Here is a 10,831-nt window from a genome sequence, read left to right as displayed (position 1 = left end):
CAACAATTCCGGAGAACCCCTTCACCCGGTGCGAGGACATGATATGATAGGGTGGGACCATCGTGGTGTGTAGGGGTTGCTCTTGCTGCCGGCGTTGATTGTATTTTCATCCATTAAATGCAGTCCAAACTAGAAACACAACAACCTAAATTCAAGAGCACACATAAATCAAAATTATACAAATGAAAAAAAGAAAAAAAAGGATTACACCTCCACCCCTCCTCACGTCCCGGCTAATTGCGAAACTTTTTCGAGTTGATATCATTTCGATTAGCTAATGTGCGGCTCCGGCTCTCCCGCCACTGCCTATTAATCAAAACCAACCGACAAAAGTGCGGGCCAGCCCAACTAAAAATATCGTTATTGTATTTTCTTACAAAAATCCGGGGGAGAGTGAAATGTGCTTTACCGTTGGGCGGCTGGACCGGCGTCTACAGGTATTACAAAATGGACCAAAAACGGTTAGCTCATTTCCATATGCGTTCGGCGCTTCAGTCTTTCGTTTCTCCAAACGATCGAAAGAAGAGATTTCGTCGGCCAGCCAGAATGAAGAATGAAAGAATCGAAGAGATATTTGCTGCCTGCCAAACAATAATTTAACCAAAGAAAAACCACACTTCCTCTGCATAAAGAGGGAGAGGAAAACAAAGGGAAATCACTTGTCGCTGTCAGTTGTACATGGCTACACTTTTTATGGTTTCCATTTCCATCCCGAGCAAAGGAAAACATCAACAGAAAAAAAACACAAGAGAGAAACAAAATGAAGACCGCAAGTGCCTGGAAAAAGTCGACCTGCTTTGGGTTTTCCACTCTCGGATTCCCAGAACGAGATTGAGGGGCAAAGGCCACAACAAACATAATAAATTCGAACATTTTTGTGGCACTTGAAAACGGAACGGAGACGACTCAGGGGAGGCTAGGGAGAGGGAGAGGGAGGGGATCGCCTTGCCTGGGCTCAGGTTTTGTATGCTGTAATTTATGCCAAGTGGATGGAATTTCGATCCCCGAACAAGTAGCCAGTTGTAACCTCAATTAAAACTGAATTTATGCCACAAATGAAAAGCAATAAAGAAAACACTCTGCTCGGCTGCTGCTACCTGGAGACATTTTTCGTGTCTCTTCTTGCATGCGTGATCCCCTTCCCCTTCCCCTTCCCCTTCCCCTTCCCCTTCCCATTCCAGTGGTGTGTGCGTGTCCATGGAGCATTTCGAAGATCGCGAGACAACATAAATTGTGCCACTAACTGCAATTTGGGTATTAACTAAACACGAACGAGAGCGGAACTTGAACGCATGTTCGGAACGCCAGAAAGTCCTTCCTATAGTGAGGCAGGTGCAACACACGATCTAGAATGAGCTGGAGGTAATAAAACAGAAAACAGCAGACGGAAGAAAGAGAATTGTCTTAGCTTTCATTTATCTATGCAAATGCAAAAAAATCGCTCGCGCAACTCCCCTTCCACCACCACACCATGCATTCGATGATGGGTGGGTGGGGATGGGATGGGATGGGAGAGCCCGAATCTTGGGAAATGCCTCCTGTGAGGATTGAACTCACGACCCCTGGTTTACAAGACCAGTGCTCTGCCACTGAGCTAAAGAGGCCCACATTTTCAGGGCGTCCCAGAAGCGAATTTCTACCGCCAACTGTCTCAGAACAAGAGCTGGGCTTGCACTTCGTCTGTACTAAAATTGTATCTTTGTTCGAGTATCTGCGACACAAAAGATAGCATGCGGCAGACCAGACGGCGAATGAAAGCGAGGGGTGAACATATGTTGACACAGTTGTTCTAGATCTTGTGTTTGTGCCCGTTCTCTTTCGAGCTGATAAATGCTTTTAAATGTAATTAAAGGAAAATGCTGTGGCAAAGGTGAATGAGAGTTTGGGCAGAGGAAGGGCGAAGGAGTGGCGGACGATGGAAGACCCAAGGTCGGGAGGCCGACCGGATATTAATTTCACAAAAATTACACACATTCGGCGGATAATCAACATTAAGATCGGCTCTCGGGCGCTGCGCTTCAGTGGCCCATGACAATTAGGGCCAAAGAAATTTCGGGCCAGCTTCAACTCCGGGCCTCACCTGTTGCCAAGAGTCGAGAGCTGTTGATGGGAGATGGAGCCATTAGGACTGAAATGAAAACGACATGCCCAATGAACAAACATTTTCACATCATCATTTTGATTGGCACGCATGTCCGCGGGTGTCTGTTTCTACTTGCGTGTACCCGACTCTTGCGTCTTGGTGTTGAGTGTTGAGTGCAGTTCGATTTCAGTTTCGAGGCAGCAGTGCGTGCAAAATGGATCAACGATCTTTGCGCATCAGTTGCAGCCAGGTCGCTGGCGGAGCGTTTGTCTCTCTTTGGCCAGGCCGGGAGTTTCCTCCAGAAATGACCCAAATGCCCAATCGATTAGGACCTCATGTCGCACCCAATTGTAGAATTTTCACACAGGGCGCACAGCAGGATGATGAGGCAATTGCCTGAAAATCGAAGAAAAAGTGAAAGAGCAACTGTCGCGTGCTGTGCTCTGAGCCTCTACACCTTTAACAGCTGCTATTAATGTGTCTCTGAGGGGAAGGGAGAAAGGAATGCCCAAATTGCCGCTAAATCGCATTAAAACGAGTACACATAAACCGCAAAATAGTTTCCAATCCGCATCGTAAACCTCTTAATTCTCTCTATCTGAAACTGTATTTTTTTGCCAGTCCATCCGAAAAGTGTCAAATGGAAACAAAGGATCAGAGAATTGGGTAAAAAATTGCCTGATTTAGTGTAAAATTGCTGGGCAAGAGACAAAAATCAGACACGCCGCAATAGAAATATGCGGCTAATGCCTGCCGACAGCCAAAAGGATCGTCATTAGCATCCCGTAAAAAGATCGAACGACAAAAAATTGCCTAGGAAGAGCGAATACTGCCCGGTTGCAGTAGCGAGGGCTACCAATTCATCACAGTCTGTCACTCCTCATCCCTGTCTTTCGTCTGGCCGGGCCCATCAATCTCAGGTTGTAACTGTATTACAGGGACATGCAGCGTGATGTAACAGCTTACCAGGCTGATCCCTGGTGCTGCGCCACGTGCCACGTGCCACATCCAGTCGCGCTGTCCTGTCCTGTGCTCTCCTGTCCTGTCCCTTCCCCTGTGCAGCTGCTGTTGCCGCCGACGCCGCCGCACTCAACATTTTCAACCCCCTCAGAAGGGGTTTCAATCGGGGGATTTCGGGATGGCGGGAGGGAGTGGTGGCTGGCAGTCTACTTTTTCCCGTTTAGCTTTTGTTTTCCACTTGAGCTGAAGCACTTTCCATTGTGCTGCCTTTGCACACACATTGCAGTGCACGTTCCGTTCGTGTTTTGCTTTCTTTTCGCATTTTTCGAGTTTTTAATTAATTTGAACTGATTCCAGTCTGGAGCACTTTCCAAGCAACGCGTCTACCCCTAATGGAAACAAAATTAAATTATCGCTTTTGTGCACTTCTATTGTCCCCCACCGCCCAGTCACAAGTGGAAGGGGCGCCACATGTGGCGAAGAGTTTTATTGGTTGAACAGGGAAATGGGAAAAACTAGAATCACAGCAGCAAATGTCAATGAAGGAAAGAACTAGGACAAGAAACGAGTTGATGAAAGGAAATGGTTCAAGCTGAGGGAATAATGGAAATTTGATGCCTTCCTTTGATCGAGGGACTAAGAACCACAATCTAAAGTGCGCTGAGTGAAATGTTCACACGTTTGCAGTTATTCATCTAGAGACTTTATATCTATAACCCCTGCTATTAGACTAAGACAATTTATGGTCACAAATGTGTTGAATAAACACCACACACCCGCATCAGTCGCTCAATGAAATTTCGATGGAATCACTATACAAATCAGAGCCCAGACAAAACACAAATTGCCAACACAACTTGATTTTTTGATCAACGTAGTGGACCTTAATACATTTATGTAAATGCTGATCCAATCGGTTGAAATTAATTAAGTGGCACACTTTAATTTGCATAAAAGACCCAAAGACGGGACAGACGAAGGAAACAAAAATATAACAAATCAAAGCAATCAAGTACAAGATCTATAAAATCCATTTTCAAGTCTCAGGTTCGTTCAGACAATGGCCAAAATGCAAAAAAATTGATGTTATAAATTATTTATGACGTTTTCAAAATGTCAACAACCAAATTCGTCGCCCACCTTAATGACATTTTGGCCGACATTTCAAATTCTGGAAGGGGGCAGGCGGTTGGCGGTTGTTGCGCTGTCTAAGAGGCACATAATTATTTGTTGTTTGTAATTGTTGTTGCTGAATGCCGCCCAAAATGGCACAAGGACAGACAGGCAGGAAGGAGAGCAGTTTGGCCAAACACAATTTAGTTGCTCGAATTTATTTCGTTTTCAATTGGTTTGTGTTTGCAGTGCACAGTACGAGTAATGGTCATAAGACAAGTAGATAAACAGCAGAGAGAACAAACCATGAACAGATGCAAAGCGAAACGGAAGCGGATTGCACAGCGGAAAACAGGCACAAAACGAAACGCAAATGCTAGAACTAGTCGATGTCTAAACAAATACCCTTTCGTCTGACTAATTAGGTAGAGGTTTGAAGCGTTTGAAATGTAAATTCAAAAGACACCTCCTCTAGTCATCTCCTCTCGGCAGGGTATTAAAACAAACAAAAAACTCGAAATGCAACGGAAGTCTAATGAGTATTTGTGTGCAATCGAGAACCTTAGAGGTGGGCTGGGAAGAGGAAACAACAAAATAAACTGTAATTAACTGTCGGCTCTCGCATGAACATGAATCAAAGCGGTATGTGGTCCCTGTGGAGGGGGGAGGCCGGTCATTTATTCCGCCTGAATTTGCATTCGCATTTGCATTAACATTTGCAAGTTACCCAGACCGACGAAGGGTCAGAGAGTGGACGAAATGCATTCGGTATCCTGCCTGAGGAGCCCAGAGCTGCACTGCCACAATGCACTATAATTAGGGGTGGTTGAGGAGGATGCTCACGGATGCGACTCCCGAGAGTGATAAATATTTTGCGCCTGGATGACAGATCATAAACATTGTACAATGACGTCTGTGGCAGTGGTTCGATGCGATTACATTTATTGACAATGTTCAATCGGGAAGGACGAGGCGGCATCCTTGGAGTGCCTCAACTGTACTACAAGTGACAGCTGTCGGCGAGGGTTGGCAAATCCGCTGTAAGCCCTGATGATTACATTGTTTTTGACGCAGACAATAAAGAAGCCAAGAAGCGACTGAAAACCCTTCCATGATTGATGACTGATGGCACGCTGTCATGTCCAGTTGACAGTTGTCGGGCCCTGCTAATATTTTCTAGCACTGGTTCAGGCCACGGTCCCGCTCCGAAGGGAGTTACATTACGGCTAGACTTCAATGGCCAAAGTCAGTGTGCCGTTTCCCTTTCCCTTTCCTATTTCCATTCAACAGCTTAGTGAAAATTTACATACACAAAAAGCCGTAACCAACATGATGCACCCTTAAGGTGCGGCTTGGGTTTCGCTTTTCATTGTGCATAATAATGCATTTCACGGCGGGACACCCCGAAAGAGAATCAAACGAACGGGCAAAGTGGGCGTTGTAATGTTGACACTGTAATTTACGCATTTCACCTTTTATTTTTGGGCGCTTTAACGGCTTTGCATCCAGCTTAAATGCCAAAGGGCTGAACTATGGTAATTTGATATGCGGAATATGCTGACGGCGGCCAATCACTCGTACAGTTGTGCCATCGATGCTCTGAGATGCAAATGTAACAGAATTCTGTTACTAACAGCTCGGGCGACCCAATTAGGTGTTACATCTTGCCACTTCCCACGACATTTTCTTACAATTTACCCATAACAAATTGCCTCTTGGCATAATGAGAGCTGCCTCTCAAACACGCCCGCAAATGGGGCATTCTCATTGAACTTCGACTTTCCTTCATTAGTCAAAGATGCTAGACAGCAGCTGCTCGACTCAAGTGCCGATTCCCAGATAAGGCAAACATTAATTTACTTTGTCATGCACTCAATTCTCGCATGTAATTGAAACTTTTTGAACAACCCGCGCATAGCAACATCAGCCACTGCAGCCAGAGGGCGCCAGCTTCATGTGCTGCTTTTGCCACGCGCCTCACTCAAGCCTCTTTAGCTCAGTGGTAGAGCACTGGTCTTGTAAACCAGGGGTCGTGAGTTCAATCCTCACAGGAGGCAATTTTTTAAAATCCAAATTATTTTAGTTATTTTTTTTTAATATTTAAAATTGTGCACATATTTGTATTGTTATTTTTAACGATATAAAACAGTCTGCTTTATTTTTTCTAAGTAATACGTTGAACTCCATCCAATAACCTCACACACTATTACATTAAATCTTACCAGTTGTTTAATTTTTAATCTGCAAAAAAAGAAAATATAAATCAATTAATTTTAAATGATTCTTGCCTCCTGTGAGGATTGAACTCACGACCCCTGGTTTACAAGACCAGTGCTCTACCACTGAGCTAAAGAGGCGAATAACCCGATCGCGCCATACAACACACTTGATATTGGGACAACTTTACTGCATGATGTTTCTCCGTAGTTCTCCGATTTTTAACCCAAATTAAGAACTTTCAATCAATTCTGAAAGCATTTTTGTGTAGGGTAATTACAGTTCCGAACCGAATTAATACCCGAGTGATATGGGGTTGATTTGTAGATGCTTCTAGACGGTATTTGTTAGTAAACAAACGCTGGCCGTGCACTCTTTGCATGCGTTCTCTCAGCGATCTCTTGTTCTCTCCCACTGCTCTTTAGTTATTTGGGTGGCGTTCTCTTCGGTCTATAAATAAAATGCCAAAATGCTGTCTTTATACCACACGTTGTCGTCGTCGTCGATTTCCCCGAATTTTCACTTTCAGTTTGTCTGCAGCTTTTCTGCCGGGAGTACTCTAATACCGAAAACTATTCAAAACTTGCATAATTTGTGACTCTAAAAACTGACACAGTAAAATGAAAACTCCACTCAGCCAGAAGACGGGCTTCTTTGCCGAATACTATCTGAAGCTAAGGGAGCAGGCCGGGGCCGGAGCCAGCTGCGAGGCGGATATATCCAAATTGTCGGAGTGTAAAAGCGATGAGGAGCGCGTGGCCTATGTGGATCAGCTGCCCTGGGTGCAGTCTGGGGATGCCAACCTGCTGGTGAGGCCGGAATTCGATAGTAAGAGTGCCCCCCTGGCCGCGGAGATCAAGGAACGCGCCACGGCTGCCTTCAAGGCGAAGAAATGGCTGGAGGCGATGGTGCTCTATACCAGGAGCTACATGTCACTGCCCAGTGAGAACGGTGAGACGTACCCAAAGTGGATTTGGCAATATATTTCTTAAATACCGATTTCCAACAGCTGCTGAGATCTGTATTGTGCTGGCCAATCGATCTGCCACTCTGTACCATATGCAGAAATATCAGTAAGCATATACCGGAAGAGAGGAAAGTTCTTGAAAATTAATTCCGATTTATTTGCAGGGAGTGCCTCATCGATATCAGGAGAGCCATCGACCTGGGCTACCCCAAGGATTTGATCTACAAGCTGTACGAGCGACGGGCTCGCTGCTACATGGCCCTCAAGGATTATCCCCACACGATTGAAGCCTTCAAGTAAGATCAAATCGTCACCTTTCCTGCTATGCCTCACTCTACCATTCATCTGTGTTCCCTAGAAAATGCATCTCAGCCATGGACGACTCCGCCCTGACATCCGACAAGAAAGCCAAGCTAAATCTGGATGCAATGACCATGATCAAAATGCTGCTGCAAGATCCGCGTACGGCTAAGCAGGCGGCCAAGCAAGAGAAGCAGAAGATCGCCCTCGATCAGGCCACAGCTCTCCCGGCCGAGAAGGAGTATGTGAGTCCGCTGGTGAGGATCGATCGCAACCCGCAGGAGGGACGCTTTGCCCGCGCCGCAGCCGATGTGAAGGCCGGCGAGGAGCTGCTCGTGGAGCGTCCCTTTGTGTCCGTCCTACTGGAGAAATTCGCCAAGAGCCATTGCGAAAACTGCTTTGTGAGGTGAGTTGATGGGAGAATATGTTGAAAATCATTTGACGGCAAGCATTCCCCTCCAGGAGTGTGGTTCCCGTGGCCTGTCCGCGGTGCGCCGATGTCATTTACTGCTCGGAGCAGTGTCGGGATGAGGCGGCCAAGAAGTACCATAAATACGAGTGTGGGATCGTGCCCATCATCTGGCGATCGGGTGCCTCCATCAACAATCACATTGCGCTGCGGATCTTTGCCAGCAAACCGTTGGAATACTTTTTGCAATTGAAGCCAACGATTGATAAGGAACTCTCGCCAGAGGAGCTACTAAGGTGAGTCCAATATGTTTCCCAACTTAATTCGGATATTCTAACTCCCTTTTCAGTCTCCCCAAGGACGACTTCCGACGCGTGGCCCAGCTGGAACGGCATCAGGACAAACGGCAGGCGTCGAACTTCTTCCAGCACGTGCTGATGGCCCGATTCCTGACCAAGTGCCTGCAGTCCTCTGGCTACTTTGGCGCCGAGCCCCAGCCGGAGCAGGTTCGAGCGATTTGCTCGCTGATGCTGCGCAGTCTGCAGTTCATTCAATTCAACACCCACGAGGTGGCAGAACTGCACAAGTACAGCTCTACGGGCAGGGAGAAGTCCATCTTCATTGGCGGTGCCATCTATCCCACCTTGGCCCTGTTCAATCACTCGTGCGATCCCGGAGTCGTGCGCTACTTCCGGGGCACCACGATCCACATTAACAGCGTGCGACCCATCGAGGCTGGCCTGCCCATCAACGAGAACTACGGACCGATCTACACGCAGGACAAGCGCGAGGAGCGCCAGGCCAAGATGAAGGAGCTGTACTGGTTCGAGTGCTGCTGCGATGCCTGCATAGACAACTGGCCCCTGTTCGAGGACCTGCCCCGAGACGTGATCCGCTTCCGCTGCGAGGCGCCCAACAACTGTGCTGCCGTGATCGAAGTGCCACCCAGCTGCAATGACTTCATTGTGAAGTGTGTGACCTGCGGCGAGGTGACCAACATTCTGAAAGGACTCAAGGTAATGCAGGACACGGAAATGATGACGCGCACCGGCAAGCGGCTCTACGAGACCGGGGAGTATGCCAAGGCGCTTCAAAAATTCATCGACCTTATCCGCATCATGTACGATGTGCTGGCCCCACCGTTCCCCGATTTCTGTGAGAGCCAGCAGCACCTGAAGGACTGCTTCCTCAACCTCGGCAATGTGTACAATCTGGATTGATTCGAAGCTGCTGCACTTTATTTACTATTTACTTTCTGTTCGAAGTATTTATTACAACCGTTTTTCGCTCGAAATGTTACAGCAGTTGTTTGTTTCCATTGGGATTTCCCCACTTAGTAGTAGTAGTAGTAGCCGCCACAGCGTCCACGATGGAGCTTACTGCAACCGGCCACGTTGTGCCTGGAGAAGTAACAGCAGCGATAGCAGCTTATTGACGGCCGCCAGCTGCCAGCGACCCAAGCTGCAAATTAAAACACAAACAGAATGAACAAAAATGACCCCGAACCCACTCTCCCTTCAATACGTAGCAGATACTTACGTGCACAGACCCCATTCCGATTGCCGTAGTCCTTCTGCTCTTTCAGATAGCACCGCTCAGCCTGCTCGTTCAATATCCAAGGATTTCTGGTGGTGTAAGTAGGTCGATATTCGTTTGTTGGTGGTGCGTATGGTGGTATATAAGACGGAGGTGCTGCTGTGGCCTTTGTGGTTGTGGGAGCTTCTGTAGTCGTTGTTGTGATGGGCTCTTTGGTTGTGGTCGCTGGTTTTGCTGTGGGTGCTGGAGTCGTTGCATCTTCTGCGGATCCTGCACTCATAGCTTCTTCCGTGGATGCACTTGTCGTAGCTTCTTCTGCGGGTGCTGGAGTCGAAGCTTCTTCTATCGGAGTGGACGCCGTAGGTTCTTCTGTCGTACCCTCTTCTGTGGTTAGGATGGACTCTTCCGTTGTTGGCCGTGGAAAATCCTCAGGATACTCAGGTCTTATGTCCTGTGCACCAACGGTGAGCACCAGCAGCAGCCACAGCGAAATAACCGGAAATGTGAGCGACAGTTGCATTTCGTTCGCGTTGTGTTGTCGCAGGCTGATTGCATTCAACTGAAACTGATCGTCAGTCCCTCTAAGCGCTGGTAGCTTCGGTCGGATCTTGGGCCCTACGTGATGACAGCGAAAATTACGAGTGCTGAGGGCAGCAGCTTCAGTCTCTGATAAGAGAACACTGCCAGGCACAACAAGCACTTGGGATGACTAACATTCTGAGGCCCATATTATGAAACCTGGATGCTCACTGACATCCACTTGTATAGATTGAATGTGATTCAGAATTGCCTCTCACGGAATATCTGGTGACACCTCCCCACATGTCCGCATGCATTTCTGTCAGTGTAGCCTGACAATTGCTTATCAGAACTTGAGGTGAAATTGACAATTGTGTGGCTCACAAATTGCTTGCGGGTGGCTGAGCACGCGTGCGCAACCCACCTTGTAACACTTTTCTGCTCGTTTTCAGCATTTTCGCTGGCACTGTAACCCGCATAAAGCCAATCAAGGGAAGAGCGAGACGAACTGTCGATGGAATCGAACGATGACGTACTTACAATACTTTTGCTTATGCGTCAATAGCAATGCCAAGGGAATTCGGTAATGAATTATTCAATAAACAGAATGAAAACATTCCTAATGCTTGGGGAAACCCAATTTGATGATAAGATTGACTGATTAAACGCATTCCGTCAACTCAAGTGCATATTGTAAGGGGCTGAAAGGCAACAATTAGCACAACCA

At 47.1% G+C, this 10,831-nt stretch overlaps 2 protein-coding genes and 3 non-coding genes across 5 annotated transcripts; 2 read left to right on the top strand and 3 right to left on the bottom strand.

Annotated features, from left to right (window-relative positions):
- Positions 1-1,532: 1,532 nt before the first annotated feature.
- On the bottom strand, positions 1,533-1,604 carry Trnat-ugu. The gene has a single exon. It is a non-coding gene; the product is annotated as a tRNA-Thr (tRNA).
- Positions 1,605-6,141: 4,537 nt separating this feature from the next.
- Trnat-ugu lies at positions 6,142-6,213 on the top strand. Its single transcript has one exon. It is a non-coding gene; the product is annotated as a tRNA-Thr (tRNA).
- Positions 6,214-6,441: 228 nt separating this feature from the next.
- Positions 6,442-6,513, bottom strand: Trnat-ugu. The gene has a single exon. It is a non-coding gene; the product is annotated as a tRNA-Thr (tRNA).
- Positions 6,514-6,896: 383 nt separating this feature from the next.
- On the top strand, positions 6,897-9,348 carry LOC117589073 (SET and MYND domain-containing protein 4). The gene is made up of 6 exons (XM_034280711.1): positions 6,897-7,324; positions 7,383-7,446; positions 7,505-7,636; positions 7,699-8,046; positions 8,103-8,345; positions 8,399-9,348. Exons 1-6 carry the CDS (start codon positions 6,994-6,996, stop codon positions 9,267-9,269), a joined length of 1,989 nt encoding a protein of 662 aa, XP_034136602.1. The 5' UTR covers positions 6,897-6,993; the 3' UTR covers positions 9,270-9,348.
- Positions 9,297-10,148, bottom strand: LOC117589083 (olfactomedin-like protein 2B). Its single transcript, XM_034280722.1, has 2 exons — positions 9,589-10,148; positions 9,297-9,510 (listed from the first exon to the last, which is right to left on the bottom strand). The coding sequence occupies exons 1-2, from the start codon at positions 10,103-10,105 to the stop codon at positions 9,383-9,385; spliced, it is 645 nt and encodes a 214-aa protein (XP_034136613.1). The 5' UTR covers positions 10,106-10,148; the 3' UTR covers positions 9,297-9,382.
- Between the last annotated feature and the right edge of the window lie 683 nt (positions 10,149-10,831).

Source organism: Drosophila guanche, unplaced genomic scaffold (genome assembly GCF_900245975.1).
Source record: "Drosophila guanche unplaced genomic scaffold, DGUA_6, whole genome shotgun sequence".
Taxonomy (NCBI): Eukaryota; Metazoa; Arthropoda; class Insecta; order Diptera; family Drosophilidae; genus Drosophila; species Drosophila guanche.
The sequence above is the reverse complement of the archived record's forward strand: the minus strand, read 5'-3'. Positions and strand labels throughout refer to the sequence as shown.

Coding starts and splice junctions, on each gene's coding strand:
- LOC117589073 (XM_034280711.1), top strand. CDS start 6,994: ATGAAAACTCCACTCAGCCAGAAGACGGGCTTCTTTGCCGAATACTAT. Junction 7,637..7,698: donor CACACGATTGAAGCCTTCAA/GTAAGATCAAAT, acceptor TGTGTTCCCTAG/AAAATGCATCTCAGCCATGG. Junction 8,346..8,398: donor TCGCCAGAGGAGCTACTAAG/GTGAGTCCAATA, acceptor CTCCCTTTTCAG/TCTCCCCAAGGACGACTTCC.
- LOC117589083 (XM_034280722.1), bottom strand. CDS start 10,105: ATGCAACTGTCGCTCACATTTCCGGTTATTTCGCTGTGGCTGCTGCTG. Junction 9,511..9,588: donor TCGGAATGGGGTCTGTGCAC/GTAAGTATCTGC, acceptor TTTAATTTGCAG/CTTGGGTCGCTGGCAGCTGG.